General features: G+C 36.8%; 1 protein-coding gene across 2 annotated transcripts in view; it reads left to right on the top strand.

The window, feature by feature from the left end:
- The first annotated feature begins 15,691 nt into the window (after window positions 1-15,691).
- The window catches only part of LOC149804422 (uncharacterized), a 60,679-nt gene continuing 56,872 nt past the window's right edge, over window positions 15,692-19,498 (top strand). For both annotated transcript variants that reach the window (XM_089940171.1, XM_089940165.1), the window contains exon 1: window positions 15,692-15,865. In XM_089940171.1, coding sequence (XP_089796297.1) covers window positions 15,863-15,865 — 3 coding nt within the window. In that variant the 5' untranslated portion in view covers window positions 15,692-15,862. The remainder of the gene's footprint in view (window positions 15,866-19,498) is intronic.

The raw sequence follows: 19,498 nt of genomic DNA, 5'->3' as shown, positions 1-19,498 counted from the left end.
AACAATTTCCACCAGCCAGAATTAGGTGTCCCATTGTGACGTCATAGTCGCCGGCCAATTACGACTGACGTTGCACACTCCTTTGGTTGACACACAGCTGATTGGCAAACTAGAATTTACTTTAGAATATGAGTGCGTGGGTCCAGTCCCATTCATGTATGCCCTACATTCAGACCGTTAGGGTCCAATTTGGACTCACGGCTGGGGATAGTTAACAGTGCACGTTTTGCACACAAATACCTGGGGAATGAGGTTCTAATTCCTTCCCCCAGGATCAATTATCATAGCCATAAACCCGTGGTACATGTACTTACTTGAATTCTGACCACCCATTGTTGACTCGTACACCTATGAAGATGCCTTCTAATTTAGCTAAACTAAATGAAGCCTACGTGCATTTGCATCGTGTCAGGCAAAGCCTGATACCCAGACCTGAAGAGATAAAGAATGTCAGGATGCTGAAAGTAGGCGAAGACCTGATAGAAGAGGTCTTCAGAGAGGAACTCAAGAAGGAGAAAGAATAGTGGACGTAGAATTTCAGGCTTCAGAAGCAGAGACAGTACCAGCCACAACAGCAGGAACCAGCCAGAGGATTTGTCGACTGCCGTGTAGACACGAAAAAGTTCTCCGTCTCCTTCTGAAGAAGCAGGCCCTATCCTGTGGGATGGAGAACATGCTGTTCGTGTTGGCGCGTTCCAGAACCTATGCGTTGGGTACTTTGTCCTGCCACTGGATGTGCAGAATGCGCCGTATGCATTTCAGGTGGAAGCTGTTGCGTTTCCTCACGTGTCTCGCATAGGTGGTCCATGTTTCGCTGCTGTAGAGGAGTGAGCTGAGCACGCAGGCCTGGAAGACACGCATTTTGGTTTTATCAGTGAGGTTGGGGTTGTTCCAGATTCTCTGGTCCAGTCTTGCCATCACTGTTGATGCATTGGCAATCCTGCCGTTCACCTCACACTCAATGGAAAGTGAACTGGAGATGGTGGACCCAAGGTATGTGAAGTTCTCAACAACTTCCAAGTTGTACCCATCGAAGGTGACGGAGGGAGAGGAGTCTGCGTCCTGCGCCATGACGTTCGTTTTCTTCAAACTGATGGTCAGTCCAAACTCCTTAGAGGCGTGGGAGAGGCGGCATGGCAGCTGCTGAAGTCCATCTACCGTGTGTGATGTCAGAGCTGCATCGTCGGCGAAAAACAGTTCACGGATGAGCACCTCTTAGCACGGAGACGGGCGATGTTGAACTGCTTCCCGTCAGCCCTGGTAACGATGTACACTGCCTCGCTTCAGTCCTTCAAGGCGTACTTGAGAAGTATGGAGAAGAAGATGGGTCGGCGCAAGGAAACATCCTTGTTTGACTGATGACTGGGAAGGCCTCCGATGTTGCGCTATTGAAAACCTCTGTGCTGTGCATGTTCTTGTGGAACGACATGACGACAGCAAGCAGTCGTGGAGGTAGCCGATCTTCTGCAGGAGTCAAAAGAGTCCACTTGACTGAATAGGTCGAACGTCTTCGTCAGGTCTATGAAGCGATGTAGAGGGTATCTGCTGATCGCGACACTTCTTCCGCAACTGGCGTAGTGAGAAGATCATGTCTAAAGTTGACCTGCCAGCTCGAAAGCCATACTGGGACTCTGGGTAGACGCGAGAGGCTAGGGTCTGCAAGCGCACCAAGGCAACACGAGCGAAAGCCTTTCCGACGATGCTGAGGAGGGAGATGTCTCTGTAGTTATTGCAGTTGTTGAGGGGGACGGTCTTGGAGGGGGTGGGCCTGTCGCCTTCTTGATACCCTCATACTTTCCTCTTGCATTCCCGGTGTCGGCAGCTGTCTGTAAACTGGTGAAGATGTCCAGCCAGTAGGTGCACAGAGTCAGGCAGTCTGCTGGGCGTTGTTGGTAGCAGTCCTGAGGGCTTGCAGTGCACTGTGGCTAGGTGCAGCCTTGTTTGCCAGGAAGGCTTTCCTCTTTGCCTCAGTCACGGACTCCATCTCCTCCCAGTTGGCCTCATACAAGTCAGCATTTTTGCGCTCCTTCTTTCTGTAAGCAGAGAAGGCTGAATTGTACACAGAGTCACGGAGGTGGGATCACTTGGCGTCTTATATGTCTGTTTCTGTCTCTGTTGTGTTTGGCACTCTACCATCCTTGTCCCTAGACAGGCCCATCCATCTTCAAGGTCCCTTGTCCCTTGATGTTCATCAATCTATGTATATATGTTATATATATATCTATGTCTATATCTCTACTGTATTTGTCTCTACCTAGAGTAGCGCGTATTCAGGTCAGATCCTTGCTACATTGTTACCAATGTTTAGTACTGTGACGTCATCACACTTGTTCCATTCATATTGTCCCTATACAATAACCCCACTTTCCTTTGATGCTATACAGGCCCAATATTCCCCATGTTCAATTCCCACTGAGGCTAGAGTTGCCCAAGGTAATCTGAAAAGTCTTGAGGCTAGATTTGCCCAGGGGGGTTCTGTAACGCATTTTCCCATTGAGGCTAGTGTGCCCCACTTAACTACTCGTGGGCAGGGGCGGATTAAGGCTCACTGGTGCCCTAAGCACTGACAAATCTTGGTGCCCCCCTCCTTTCCACGTACACCTGGGAAGATAACCCTAGGGTGCACCATGATCAAGAAACAGAACATTATGATCAATTTGCACTAGTTTTATTAATTTTTTTTTACAAATCTTCATTCGTTTTTTTTTTCACCCTTTTCTCAACTTTGTGGTGCCCCCTTTGACCCTGGTGCCCTAAGCATGTGCTTAGTCTGCTTAATGGTTAATGGTTAATACGCCCCTGCTCGTGGGTGTTGTTGACCTCTTTCTTGGAAATAATACCTAAGCTGCATCAAATCGTGTTTTTCAGTCCCAGTTTGTTGATTCGATATTTAATTTAAAGTTTTACCATTAATTGTTTTTTAATTGAAATTGTCCTAAATTGAAGTTTGAATTTATCCAGATACTAAATTCACTTTTAATCACTGTTTTTTAAAATACTTTGCTTGTTCATGTTACAAGTTATGCACTGTGTGTTTTGTCCGGTTGTATTATGTTGTGTTTGAAGGTTTTGTAATTCTACTTTTCTAACGACTCGTTTGTTTTATGTAATGTCAGTAAAAAAAATCTCAGTATAGCTTGTGTTGAATTGGTTTTTTTTAAATCTTGCCGACGTTAAATAAATCTTATCTTATCTTAATTTTCAATCCATATTTAGCAATATCAGTCAGTTGTCACCAAGTGTTAATGTGAAAGACAATAGATACTATCGAAATTGATCAAGCTGGCATTACTTGAGTATCAGTAGATCAAGCTGGCATTACTTGAGCATCAGTTGATCAAGCTGGCATTACTTGAGTATCAGTTGATCAAGCTAGCATTATTTGAGCATCAATTAATCGATCTGGCATTACTTGAACATCAACTGAACGAGCTGGCATTAGTTGAGCATCAGTTGATCGAGCTGGCATTACTTGAGCATCAGTTGATCAAGTTGGCATTACATGAGCATCAGTATACAAGTAATATTGATTATATGATGTCAGCAATTATATTTGCTATTGCTAGTTGAAAAAGAGCTGTTCGACACAACCTGATATGTTTTATGTGCACTACAATCTGTGATTGGGCAGAATTATGTCATGTGACTTTTCGAAAAGTAGTATTATAGACTTAAAGTTAACTATGAGTACATAATAATGGGATGGGGATGGGAGTATGGCGGATATTTGCTACAGCATATGTGATGTCTCCATTTACATATGTTAAGAGACGTTACTTTTTTGGATTTATGAGTGTTCAATGTTTGGTTCCTTTGACCATGGGTAGCAAGAGATTATGTCGTTGTGGAGAGTTACCGTAGACGTGTTTTGAGTACAGAAATCTGCCGTTTGGAAAGGTTCTCCCTATTTTCGATAATGCGCCCCTTGCTATCCATATGCTCAAACTTCCTGTAGTCCACGGAGTCAAATTATACTGAACTGCAAGTAGAATAATCCCATATTTATTATGTTTGTATGTTTATATGGCTATAAAGTTTAAAGGTTAGCTGAATAATACGATTATAGGAGGGCACTATTTTGTGACAAGTGGCAACCTCCGTAGCAAACGCATCTCGTTTGCAACCGTTATACCCTGTCATTGGTCTGCCATAATTTTTCCACTGCAGACTGCTGCTGAAAACTAAATAGACCAGCTACCATACAGAGTCTGAGTCTCAGACTGCTTATACAGAGGAAAAAATCTCATTTATAGACCGACGTATGCTGAAACCTTCGTGTACAGTCACTAGGATAAAAAATGGCTGCATACAGAGATTTGCTAGTGTGCCACATTTAATTGGTTGGTGGATTCAGTCTGCCAAATCCAATTCGTCCACTACTGTCATGCGGTTAAAAACCGAAGGGGCGAGTGACAGTACTCGCCAGATAATTGCTGAGCGCGTACATATCTAAACAAAATTTCTTTTTAAGTATATCTTTATGCTTAGATCATTTTTGTTTTAATCGTAACGTCCGTCGCTCTTTTAGTCAACGATATTTCCACAAAAATTAAGGAAAATAATATCGACAATTATGCCAAAATTTTCAGTTTATTACTCGGTTCATTATTGCAAGAGATTTTTTAATATCAGAAATGATTATCAAAAGCTAGTAAAAGAAACAATATTTGGCTAATTTGATAGTCAGCGATATGGGAAAAAATCAATACAGTATGAATATGTACAAAAAGGACCAAATTCGCCTGGACCAAACACTCGAGGTTGTAGTTGCGTTGTGAGAACTCACTCCAAGTATTCTCTACACTACTTTTATTATATACAGACAAACCTATTAACTAAATGAAGGCCCAACACCATCTGAACATAAAGCTTGGAGAATATAAAATAAATGATGTAATAGCAAGCATTCTTTAACTAATTGGACTACCAAGGTCTTAATGGCTTTGAACCTGTCAGCCGTTATCTTCGTCTCAAACTTCAATTATAATTACACATTGCTGTGCCTCACTGACTGATGTTATAGCCTTGTTGGTCACATTTCGAACAATCGAACTTTCAGAAAGACTTGGAAGACATGGATACAAAATCTGAAATCAGAGCAGGAGGAAACTGCTATCCCTCCAGGTTTAATTATTCAACGATATCAGCTCGAAGTACATCTATAAATCAAGTCGTCAAATCGTGCGATGGTTGCCGACAAAAAGTGTAAAAATATCCCAGGTAATATTCATGATGATGATGATGATGATGATGATGATGACGATGATGATGAAAATGACGAATATTGATCCACTTATTATAACAAGATATATATATATATATATATATATATATATATATATATATATATATATATATATATATATATATATATATAATGTAAGATATGGAAGGAGATGAGTGTGTGGTTCTTGATATTACTATGATATCCAATCAATACACAAGTTACAAAACTGTTCTCAACGATATATCAAAGTACTGAATAAATAAGATTTCTTATAATGATGACCAACATTTTGCATTAAAAATATAATTCTTTGAATAAGTGTATCTTTTTTATTGTTTTTAAAAATGATAATGCTTGAATATTAGGGTTAAAATATTTTGATATTGTTTTATTCGAAATTGTTTTTTATTGCAACTTTCAAAATTTTCCTCTTGCTTTTTTTAAAACAGGGCAATGTAATTGTGCCTCTGCAATAACAGTAGTGAACGGTTTGCGTTTGTACATTGTTAATCAATCAGCGTCGTTCACAGACATCAGCTGTTTCAATCAGTTTACAGCCCCTAACACACAACATAATTGATGAATATTTGTTGTTTCAGCCGTCCCTCGCTTTTGGTGCACGTCTTTCAAATCAGCTACTTAAAACAACACAAAAGATGCATTCTGTATAACTCTCCACTCTGTAAATTGAAGCCATGCTTTGATTTTTCCCTTTCCTAATTGATACATCTCAACTAGTCTGACAGGTTTCGCTGGCGAGATGCCTACATATGCCGTACGAGTACCGTATCTGGATAGCCTTGACTATCTAAATGAATACTTTGTTTTCCGTTTGGTTATATCTATCCGATAAGAAACCATTAAAGCCTAAACACGTACACTATCTAACCCAGAGGTCTCAAACACGCGGCCCGCCAAGCCATATTATGTAGTCCGCAAAATGATTGGCGTCACAAGGTGTAATGAGAGATAACAAAGGTGGTGCGGCCCTTGGGCCATCGAAAATGTCCTCATACGGCCCTCAGAGTGGTTTGATTTTGAAACCCCTGATCTAACCGATTTCAGCATGTACTCGCATATATCGCATATAAATATCCATTCGGTCTAAAACGGGCGGTTCACTGAGAAAAGTATATATCGAGCTACACCACCCAGAGCTAGTCAGTTAGCTATTAACTGAAATATCAACTTTCATTAAAAAGAATCATGCAAAGAGAATGCATTTAATCACTATAAATGGCCAATATGAACTAAAGAGGCATATAAATTCTTCGAAGATAACACTCATAATGATAGTATTTCACCAGAACAGAGCCATCTTGACATTATTTTTATTGGACAAAAACGGTTGAGCACCATTTAAAACTAGCCTAACTACCACTAAACATTTCAGATTGTAAAAGGAATGAAAGAAATAACTTGTGTTTCATACAAAAACTAAGAAGAAAAAAAATAAGATCATTTTGTGCCACAGGAACCATTATGTTTTCAGAAATGATGAAAATTACAATTTACAGAGGAAAACAAATGCACAGATTCCACGGGACATTACACAATACAAATAAACAAGAAGCCCGTGGCTCTAATGTAGAATACAAAATCTATCTAGTGAATATGTTTAAAGAATTAGCTGCGATGATAATAAAAAGAAAACGGTTCTCTCAAAACAAGGGCAAGATCAGTTATGGAGGTCATTATGTTCTATACCGCTCAAGGTTACGATGGTCTATGTTCACACGGGGTTTAACAATACACCAATACAGTCATGGAAGCATAATGTCGATAAAAAATTATATTAAAAAATGTACGGATAAAAAATAGCAATTTTTTGGGAAAGATAAACCTTTTCAAATAAACACATGTAGTCCTACAAGATAAAACATAAATTCTACAGTTGTCAAGAATCATTAAGTACATTTACAATAAAATATGAAGATAAAAAGATATCAAACTTGTTATATATAACGTATTTTTTCAAAGTCCATGAATTTTCTTTTGGGACATCAAAATGTTTTTTTTTTTTATAATTTGGAGTTTACATCAACCTACTTTTGTTTCATCGAGAGGAAATCGACACTCTCGACAAACATGTATTATATAGCCAGTGACACTGGCAAGGTATTCTCTGTAGCAGCTTGAAACCGGGTTGGAATGGATCTACCGAAGACACATACCAAACGTTCTAGAATTAGGTGTTTATTTATGATGCAAATTAATAGTAAATGAATCTCTGAGACCTTCTTTACAATCTTAATTCCACTCTTCCAAATACAAAACTAAAACCCTACCTTACACATGCACACAAAGGTCATCAACATATATTGAAAATGGTATCGTTCGTCAACGTGCAGTAAGTGAACAGATAACGCAATTTCGGAATCGCCAAGACTAAAATCATTAATCGTGGGTAACGGTGTACGCAGCAAGAAAACACAATCAACATTTCTGTTAATGTATAATACAAACGGTATTTCCGTGCATGCAATTCCGTAACATCCACTCTGGTCGAGGTTCGCCATGCAGGAGGTATGCACGGGTCATGGGTCACTTATGGTGTCACATTATGAAACAAAACATAATTCTAGTCAGTATTTGGAACGGATGTTTGCAGGGCAGTGCCCTAGCTGCTTCATGTGAAAATAGGTAGCAATAATATTAGCATTACTGTTTGCAGAAATTTAAAAACTAACGTAACCAGATGATATGAGACAACTAGAGAAGATTAGCATGTATAATCTTGTCATCTTTCAGCTAAATGTCGAAAGGTTGCACTTGTGTAATAAAAAAGCTAGCCCTTGCCCTTATATCCATCCATAGGACATCGAGCATATTCAGCACAACACAGTTAACATGTGCTGTATATTCGAAGGAAACCGATACCCAATTCATTAGCGATCCGAATCCTTAAACAGTTGTTTTCGCTTCCATCATCAAAGACGAATGGAGGCAAACATTTTTAAATGGGGAGGGGCATATACCAATTAGTCATAAACATAACACACTAGATAAATATATTAAGTTAGATGGAGGCTCCTCCTAAAGAAATGGACATCTACCCGGGAAGGAGACACCTACTCCGGAAAAAAAACATCTTCACAGGGGACATCTACTCATGAAAGGTACATCCGCTGAGGCAAGAAACATCTACCAAAGAAGGAGACACCTATGCAGATATGGCACGTCTACGTAGAAAAAGACACCTACCCAGGAAGGAGACATCAATTCAGGAAAGATAGATCTACGCAGGTAGGAAACATCTATTCAGGAAAGGTAGATCTACGCAGGTAGGAAACATCTATTCAGGAAAGGTAGATCTACGCAGGTAGGAAACATCTATTCATGAAGGATAAAGAGAACATCATTATGAAAGCTTTATAACCAAGAGGGAGGCAGACTATATCTGGTGGAGGACAAAAGGGGTCAAAAGTAATAATAATAATAATAATAATAGATTTGAAGCAGACAACTAAAATGTCACACGTGGTTAGGCTAAGATCTGTGATAGATACCCTATGAGAGGGCTGACTAAGCAAATAAAATCAGTCTGAAACAAACATAACATGGCACATTCGGTGAGACAAAAGCTGTGACAAAAGATGACATCAATGCCCTAAAAGATGACATCAATGCCCTAAAAGATGACAGCAATACCCTAAAAGATGACAGCAATACCCTAAAAGATGACATCAATGCCCTAAAAGATGACAGCAATACCCTAAAAGATGACTGCCTAAGCAAATAACTCTTGAAATCCACAATGAGCATGACATAGAAGAACGAACGAGTCATAAAATTAAAGGATTACAAAAGTAGATTTAGCAATATTGTATGTGGCATTAAGAAATGCATTTATCATTTATGAAGGCATAACAAATTTGCAGCACGAGAGAGATGTACTAAATGTGTCTTATTGAAAGAATGCAATGCAAGCTTTCTATTAAAGAAATTTCTGCGAAAGAGATCTCATACGGACGTGCTACTTCGTGTTGTATTCTTAGAACATTTTGTAAATATGCCACCAAAACGTTTAGACATATCCATGAGATGTTTTGACTGAGGTTATTTGCAGCAATGACAACACTGGTAAGCAATGGCAGTAATGAGTAGGTCAAACCGGAAATGTATATAACACGCTGATGTTTTTACCAGTCAGCTTCAAGCTTGTTCTTATAAATCATTCCACACTTGTCCATAACAAATATACATTTAGTTTATCAAAATAACATAGTTTCTCTTCTAGAGTTTCTGACTATATACTTAAGATGATAGAGTTATACTTATGTACATACAGACATTTAGACAGACAGAATCATCATGGAAAGAAAGAAAGATTAATGTCCTTCTCGTGGGACAATAAAGAACATATACAAAGAAACACACACAAGAATCCAGGAAAAGTGACTTGAAAAGTAGTCATGGTCAAAAAGTCACCCCAAAAACTCAAAAAGGTAACGACATAAACGCACAGGAAACAAGTCACAGTTATTATCTATACAGTTGTACTGATTTTTCTGTAATATAAGTTAAGTCAAAATAAAGTTCACTTCAATAATTTAGTAAGATAACTATAACAAAATTTGTTTTGCAAACTTAAACAAAATTTAAAAACTTGATAAATGCTTGAATTGATATGACAAATTATAATAAAAACAAATAATAAAATATTTTTTAATGAATAACTAAAGAGGCAGTTGCTTGGTCCGCCATACATCATCTATCATCTACTATCATGATGAAAAGAAGAAGAGATGAAAATAGCTGACATACCATTCTTCTCCATTAGCAGCACGCTATACACTCCACGACATTGAACTACGGGTTTTTAGTTTTGCTTTTGTGAGATTAACGCTACTTTTCACTTTAGAAAAAAAAGCCAGTGCTCCTACCAAGAACTACTATATTCAACTATAGACCGATGGAACGACCTAGATTTTCAAATCAATGTTCACACCGTGGTAACAGGTTTTGAAGCTGCAGCGCGTTAAGTACGGTTTCATCACAGTAGTTAGAGCGTCTGCCTCGGATGTGGGAGGCCGCGGGTTCGAACCCCAACCGAGTGATACCAAATATTTATAAAAATGATACTAACAGCTGCCTCGCTTGGCGATCAGCATTAAGAGGTTAGTGTTCGGACTGGACGAGCTGGTTTCAGGGTAATATGACATGTCTGCGGCATGGTGTTCCTGTGCTTGACATCACTATAAACTGCTACACTTCAGACACCGTAGCGATATGATGGAAAATTGTTAAAGGTTCGTTAAGAATTCAGATCACACACACATACAGGTGCGGTTCCAGGATTAGTCTATGAATCGGGGTACATTAATGAATGTATCATCCAGGTTGTTTGAATACTGAATCATAAAACCTTTTTCTCTCAATACGTTATTTTACGATGGCCGATAGTTCCCAACAGATACAACATTAAAGTAACATGAACTTGTAGATGCACACATTTTGCACGTGACGAATCTACATATTAAAGTAAGAGAAATCTGCGCATTTACACGTTTTGATCAAATGTGTACGTGACGGATCATCCTATTAAAGTAAGAGAAATCTGTACATTTACACGTTTTCCTCAAATGTGTACGTGACGGATCTACCTTTTCAAGTAAGAGCAATATATAATGTAAACATTTTGCATACGTGTACAAATATTTCTTACTCACAAATAAAACCAATTAACGACATTCTTTGCTGAGTAATAAATTAAAAAAGAACAATTCAATTTTCTGATAAGGACGTAACCTATCATCTAATTTATTTGTTAGTCTGAACCAATTACACTGTTGTACGTTAACAAGAAAGCGGGAGTAAACGTTCACCCTAGTTATATCAAAATTGTAGTTAGATCATCTCATTTGTAAATAACCTCAATGTACATACATACATACATACATACATACAAACATACATACATACATACATATACTGTGTATCATTTCATTTTATTTTTCTGTATTTTATACTGTAATTGACTCTGATGATGGAAACTAGTTTTTTTTTTTTTTTTTTTTTGCTTGCTTAGCTTTGTTTCTCCATCCGATGTGTGTTATATTGCTCGATGGCACTCTTCTGTTGCTTTAAAATTACGTCATAACCTTGGTAATCTCATTGTATTGCCATTAGACGTGACCAAACACAGCATGTGACATACATGTCCTCTATTCAAGAACACTTTATTCTGAATAGAATAAAGAAGAAGTTTTATTTTTTTGAAGCCCGAGATAGATACACTAATGTATTTTAATAATTTACACGATATTAGATCCACATACAACATGTAATACGCAAATTATCATTACCCTGAGCAATGGGAAAACTGTTCAGCAATGCTTGTAATTTTAAGAACTTGCATACAGTTTTTGTACTTAAGCAACGAAATATGTCTATACAGTATAAGCTTTCAGATCCGAAAACACGTATATCAAGTTTTGTGAATATGTTTAATCTTAAATTTGTATGCTTCTTTAATAAAATAAATTAAAATAAAATTAAATGTGCATCATCTTCAACAAGACAACATGACAAACTTTGGTTTATATGGAGACTTCTTGGTTTATTATATCTTTGAGTTGTAAGTCATATAATGCTGATAACTTCACGTTATTATAAGTTATTATATGTTAGGCCACAAATAACAATAAAAAATAAATTCATAAGAAATAGAGGACACAGCGATATACTTTCCCATCCTTGATGGAGAACGGTTATTGGACGATTTATGTAAGCAATTTTTTCTGTTGATTTATACATAGTTCTAAAATTGAAGATTTAAAAAATACATTTATAAGAGTAAAGATAATAGATGATAAGGTGTCTCGGTTTTTTGAAGCAGTATATAATCATAAAATCTCGGTTAGCCAATGCACCGATGTGTGTTAACCGTATACATGTATATACCATGGCGGATCACTATATTATTTCAGTGCTTAGTCTTATCGACATCTATTGGGTTCGTGAGTTGTCTCCCTTAGTAATGCCTAACTTTATATGATGGGCCAAAATGCGTGCACACTAAACCTCGTAATGGAGAGTTGAATGTGATGATGTAAACGAAGCTACAAAATACAGCAAACTAAAAATGCATTAAAAAATGACAAAAAATATATGCATAAATAATTATCGCCATCTTAAAAACTGGACATTCTCGAAAAGGCAGGGGAATTATATACACCCTAATCGGGTATGCCTTTGACTAAATACTATAAACAACAGTTTGGTTTGAATTTTTCCGATGGTCAGTGTATGATTGCCACTGCAGTCTTTTACTGGTATTATTATTATTATTAGTAGTATTATCCAGAGAGGAGCAAGCGCATTAGAAGACTGAATACGTGTTGGATTCGATACGAATATGGATTCAGAAGTGGCCAATGCATTAGTGTCTGCGACTCTGTCAGAAATGTATGTCCCCCTCTCTCTTTCCTTCACGGAATCAGTTTTTGTTTCCAGACAAACTGTGCTCATTAATCTAAGTGTATTTGTATTGTATGAAATTAAAATAAAGTTCCTTGTTCATCTGCCATACTATCGAAAATAATTCATCTGGATAAATAGATTTTGTTCACATTTAGGGAGGGTGTAACTGAACCAGCAGCCGTTTTGCAGTGCTATCAGCAGTTTTCTTGCAAGAGAATGAAATGGTAAAACATCTGCGATTTTTATCAACAGACAAACCCTGTTTACCGACAATATGGAGGAAATTCATTTCCAAGAAAACATTAGGCTTGCCCAGGAGGGTTAACTTCCATGTGGAATGTGCTCTTGAAGTCCTAGGAAAGAGTAATTTTTTGCTTTCGTAGGAGAGCTTAAGGTCAACAAATAGTGATTAAAAGTGAAGACGAATACATAACACGTCAACGTTATTTCTATGCCGGAGTGTTGATTGGTAATTAAACATTTATAAACCAAATAAGGAATCGTTTACGTGTATCTTACTGCCTCAAGAAAAAGAATTTCGAAATAAACATAACTTCAGGGTAAACCTGTTTTAGAAATCGCTGCCTTAGCTACACGATATATTAGAATTCAACAGTTACATAGTTTTGTGACTTAATGACCATCAATTGCTTGCTGCGCATATTTAAAGTCGTCTTCGTACAAGATGGTACCACCCGGTGGGTACTGGAAGAAAATGCTTATCGCTATTTTGTGCGATATTTGAGAGAAGTCTATGGAAGGGTTTAGTTGTGAGATGCATTTTTAACTTCTAAGGATACATATAATAGCGTTATAAATCCTTTCACGCTACATCTATTCACAACTGACTTCACCCTAACTGCGTGTGTGTCCCGTAACCAAATTTGTCAAGAACACAACAATGATTTTCGAGAGAACGTTTCGTCTCATGGTACATTATTATATTGGTTCTCTTCTTGGTAACGCATATATTCCCTACTTCTGATTCACGAAATATCTGTTTGCTAAAGTTTTACTTTTTATAATGTTTTTGAATATTTCCAAGCAGAACTTTGCTTATTTTTAACTATTTGTATAATGTTTTGAATGTCTAACATGAAATATGCTGTTTTATATTTTACCCACTTTAAATTACTGGGGAACAAATTAAAATAACGGAAAATTCAGAATACGAACTCCAGGCTTTCTTATTCTATATCTAAATCATTGATCTCATAATTTAAACATGTTTCATAGAAGATATTTCATTTGGGTGTTCCCATGTTTCATTTAATTATATTCACTCTTTCCCTGATTTTAATTAAGTTCTTTACGACAACCGATAATAGCCAAAATAATTACAAAACCAAGTGAACATAAATTTGCACATGTACACATTTGTTTTCAACGTTGCAATGTCGGTCTACAAATAAAAGCTGCGAAAAATTGTACATGTCCACATTTACCTAGAAGTGGTACATGTACAAATTTTTGTTTCTTGCAATTGTAGATTGTCAACCATTATTGATAACATAACCATAAGAAGTCAGCTATTAAACTGGCAGTGCAAAATTATGGCTGGGATGAATTGCCTGTTAAAAAGTAAATCCCGATGTTCAGAAATCAAAAGTTGCTCCTTTTTGTTTTGTATACATTAAACTGAATGAAGTGCTGTTAAAGAGGAATTTGAAGGTAAGAAGCAGTGAACCAAGGCCTAAAACCATGTCAGTCGAACGCTCAAATGCATAATTCGCATTGCGTGTTAAGGGCTTCATTAACAAGCAGACGTGTAAACTTTGCACCGATTATTATGAACTCGCGCCATGTGGATGCCTCGATCTTATTTCAGCGAGCAATCAATAAGTTTTGGCGCCAGTGTCGCAAAAACAACTCACATTATTATGTTTAATGTCATTAATAATCAAACCTACTCTGTTACCTGTCTAACTCGGGATGTGCTTTAAAAATTTTAAATGGCATTTTGGTGACATGTAATTTTGAAATATTTACGTTTATTGCAATGTGCATAAAACTGTTTGATCAGGCTATACTTGGTACATGAATTAGCAACTATGGCTGAGAGCATCATTCTGAAGAGGGTTGCAAATCAGGCAGCCGTACAAATAACTTTCCGAAAATCATACGTAAATTATACCCCCAGCATCCGTGCGAATAGTCTTTTAGCTGAGATACACGACGGCAATTCGGATAGTCCTTCAATTTTTGATCGCAGATATTATGTGGTTATTGTTTGTCTTTTGCTAGAAAAAATAGTTTGTATAATTATCGTGGGAAGAAACGCCGGAATGAAATTAGTTACCATGATTTATGGTCAGCGACCGTATCGGTACCTGAGGTCTCACTGGACAGTTTGTCTGGTGAATTTTCATCCGACAATGACCTATTGCAGAAAAATAAGAATAATTTTACACTAAGATACAAGAAAAAACAAACTAATGATTTTTGTTGAAAGCATGCATGTGCGATTTTGACTGCGGCAATCAGGTTATTTCCTTACACAAATTTGGCTTTTATACTGAACCAACTCTGCCACCAACCCCTCTTTTTCACATTTATTGTTTTACAACAAAGAGCTACTCTGAATATTCTCATGTGACAAGGCAGCTAAAAGAATCGGTATGTGCCTTGTGCATGAATAAAGTTAACTAGTACTATAACAAATTATCGTACTTTTCATCACCACTCAACCATCTCGATTTTAGAGATTTACCTCTGTAGCAGACATACATAAATACGTAAGCCAAGTTGGCTGTTCATTTGCAGCCTAAGTTATGCATTTGATCTCCAGTAGTATAACTGTGACAGGCAGTCACCAAACAAGCCAGTCCATTTTCAAGCCTAACTCAAAGTAAATCTAAACCACATTACAGATTTAGCTTCTGTGTGAATTTATCAATGCTATGCTTTTCATAATTAGGTTCATGTCTTTTACCATAAAAATTAGGCAGAGGTGTCTAAATACGAAACTATCCAGTTAGACCTAATAAAAAAATGGATATAATATATGGAACAAATACATCACTAGCACCGTTTTACGTAAAATTTCTTACCGAAGCACCGTAATTTATCCACTTCCGTTTTGTTTATAATCGATTTTTGTTTTAAATTATTTTTCATCCGTGACAAATTGAGGATGCTCTGTCCATTTACATATTATGATGTTTTGAAGCTAAATTAGAAGATGGTTAACAAAAATTAACAAGTTGATAAATGGTAAGACCTTTTTATGGGCGACAACTATAATATAAACATAAGGATCAATACATACCGAGTATATTCGTTACCACAGAATAAGTGTATATGGTAAATCGCATACTTATTGACATTTAGTATAATGATGCTTGATAAGTATTTTGCTTGCACGAGAAGCAAGACAGGAATTAAGATTGTGCAAGAGCAAGAGCACAAGACCTTGCCATTCTTGTAATCCCTGTTCCATAAACAAGAGTACTCGCGCACCCTCCCGTTAGTCCAACAATGTAAGACGTATCACGTTATTTATGTTTGGTGCTACCAACAAATATCATGTAATATATCTTACGTTGTAGGACTAACCCTCCCGTTCGTTTGTACCCGCTTGCCAATTTTAATAGAAGAAGGCATCAAAGATTTAAAGAAATGCACAAAACTAAGTAATTTCGTTGATCAGATCATAATTCCAAACCTCATTGTCTCCAGGGTGTCATTAGCATGGTCAGCTTGTTAGTGTTTGGAAACAAATGGGAGTTTCTTTAGTAACATGGTTGTCATATTTGCATTGACAAGTGAATGTTTTCAAGCAACAGTTGTGATGTAGTTCATCGTCTTTGATAATCTTCAATAATTCTGTAATTTAGTGAGTTACATCACTTTGAACACATGTACACAAGAGTTCCTCGTTAATAATTTGTTTAATTTGTTTTAGAAACAATAAAACTGGCCATTACAAATATTGGATATAACGACACAACTTTTACTGAAATGGACTGTCATATAAACAAGAAAAGGACAGTGAACAGTCTTTCTGCAGTAGGTGAACCCATCATACTAATGTGCATATTTAGGATCAGGACATGAAACAACTTGTTATAGGTAAATCAAAGAGATGCTAGATATGTTCACAGAACAAAAGTTATTACATATTATTGCTTTGAATGAGAGTGTTTAAGGCATGTGTATTATATTTTTGACAAGTCTGTGAACAGTGGCAATGTTTCTATGAAGTCTGTTTTTACTACATATATAGAATGTAAAGCATGAGCATTTCAGTTGTCAGAGGAGTGTTCAAGTGTAATTCATTTTTTAAGCCATTTTAGGAAGCAATTAGCTATCAGCACAGCCTCACAAATTTTTTTTTTCAGAACTCTTGGTTGACTGAGTTTTACTTTGTGAAGGACACCAGTGTAGTGATGAACACTAATGACACTTGCATTACCTTTGAACCCTATTGAATTTGTATTAAAATTATAACTATTGCAATGTTGTGTGACAATATTTAAAAAAGGGGAGATTGTGGGCAGGTGGAAATTGGAGTCCAGGCTTGTGGAATTTCAGTCAGGGCTTGTGAGTTTATCTAATTCACCAACCCAGGGCCTATGTCTAAAAATGTTTTTCTTTGAGCACTGATTATGTTTTTTTTTAAATATGTGCATGTTTCATCAGAGTCCAGCAATGCAGGTATGGAGGATTGTGCCACCCCACTGCAGACCGCAGACTTTGAAGCACTCTGCATCAATCCCAGTGCCCCCCCCCCCATTTGCACCTGTCATAATTTTACCTTTCAGGCACAGATTCTTTTTCACTTTAGCACCTCAGAATCAGCAGACAAGACTCTGCATTTCCTAAATGGTACAAATGATTGAATCTCTTAAACATCAGTGTAAAGAAAAGAAGTTCGAAGACAAAAATTGGCTTTATTTACTTACTCAATCTTGGATAAAATTATTGCAATACCTAAAGACAGGTCTTCTCCCATAATGCGTGATTTGAGTCTGAGTCATTATTTTTCTTTCTTTATCATGTTGTATTTGAATTAACATTAAAATAAATTCTCATCTAAGAAATATCATTCTTGTTTTGTAAATTATTCATATTTAACATGGCATGTAAAACTGTTCATTGTTTCTGAAGCCAGGTTTATTAAGTACACATAATAGTAGCAGCAAATGTAACAGACAGTGTGTTGCCGTTACTTGCAAAATGTTGTATATGCCAAATCTTTTGGGTAATACTGATTCTTGAAAGATATTGGTCTTAAACATTGTTGGTTTCCATTAAAACTAGATAATATCAATGTTTCATTACGATTTGAGCTATGTAATTTCTCCCTCAAACTCAGAAACCTGGCCATTTTTACAGTCATACTAATTAATCTAATAATATTGGCAACATCCGTGGTCAGCTGATTTCAGTTGAAAGCTGGAGCACAAGATTTGATGACATTACCATTGTTAACATAAGCCAACACCATACTATGTCATATGTGGTAGGTAATCCTTATGTGATTCTCATTTTGTGTTTCATATGATGCAGTATTCAGCCCAGCATTTACGAATTATTTTCTTTAAAGGCATAACAGATGTACATTATTTTGTACAAGTCTATTTGCTTGCCAATTAATATGAAAATCCACAACAGCTGCTTTTTTGTCTTCAGCCCAGTTTGCCCTTCAAAGTATTCCAGCAATACCAATATTCATGCAGTTTTATTTTTATCTAATGCACGTTTTTTTTTCTTCTCAGAATTGAGATGATAAACACCACTTAAGGGTGCTAAAGTTTTGGTACAGGTGGCTAATCATTAGTTACAAGTGCTATTTATTTCCAAACACCTGTCCAAAATTATACTTGGGAGTTATTAATAAATATCACAAACTGGCAACATTCTTCTGAACCATCTTTGACAAGCCAGCATTTGAGAATTGACCTGCTCACATTTCAGAACCAATGCACAAACCGTATATGACTAGCTTAGGACGTAGAAGTTGGCATTCCTGTATACTTGCAGATATTACAATTGAAATCTAACTCTTAACTTAAAATATAAATATTTATTTCCAATTTGTCTAAACTTGCTTCATTTAGTAAATATTCATATTATCGTTTTTGTGCAAGAAAATCCAAAACTGACCTTGACATATAAACACTAAATAAAGGTGCTAATGTATGTAATGTGGCTAGATCAAAGAGTATAAAACTTTCAGAACATAAAATATGAACTGAATATGACACCTACCATATATAGGAGCTTACATGTCAAGTCAAACTGCAAATGACAAAGATATTGATATGCTGTACCATAATGTGCCTGTCAATTAGGGTTTATTGTGAAGTTCTATGTGACTCACTGTTATGCGTTGGGGTGGGGTGCTCCCAAATTTATTTGAATTACTGTGGAATTCCCACCCTGGCTCGTTTTTGTAGGAAGTGAAATTAGTGATAGAGAGAGGTAAAGCTCCGAGCCCCCAGTCAGCAATACCGACAATTAAATTATTAAGAACACAAAGGTGAAATCCAAAAGAATAACAATTTAATACAAATTAAACGATATTAAGTTCTCAACCAATCTACTTCCTCTTGACCATGTGACAACCTATTTCATCACATGATTTTAGTGTGAGATGGCTTTCCCCTGTACTTGGTTTCTACTCATCTGTGTTTACTACACCAATTGCTTTCCTCCTTCCAGCGTTCTCTGATTCTTCCTGTCCTCTTCCCCTTTTGTCTTGTTTTCTCCTCCTCCTTTTCTTTCTCTCTTTCTCCTTCAACGAGGCTTGTTCCACGCCTACTTCTATTCTCTATTTCTCCTTCAACGAAGCTTGTTCTCCGCCTACTTCTATCCTGTCTCTCTGAGACTCGGGACTTGACT

The sequence above is a fragment of the Sinohyriopsis cumingii genome, chromosome 2 (genome assembly GCF_028554795.1).
Source record: "Sinohyriopsis cumingii isolate HCF-2022 chromosome 2, ASM2855479v2, whole genome shotgun sequence".
NCBI lineage: Eukaryota > Metazoa > Mollusca > Bivalvia > Unionida > Unionidae > Sinohyriopsis > Sinohyriopsis cumingii.
This window is presented reverse-complemented; position numbering and strand designations above follow the sequence as displayed.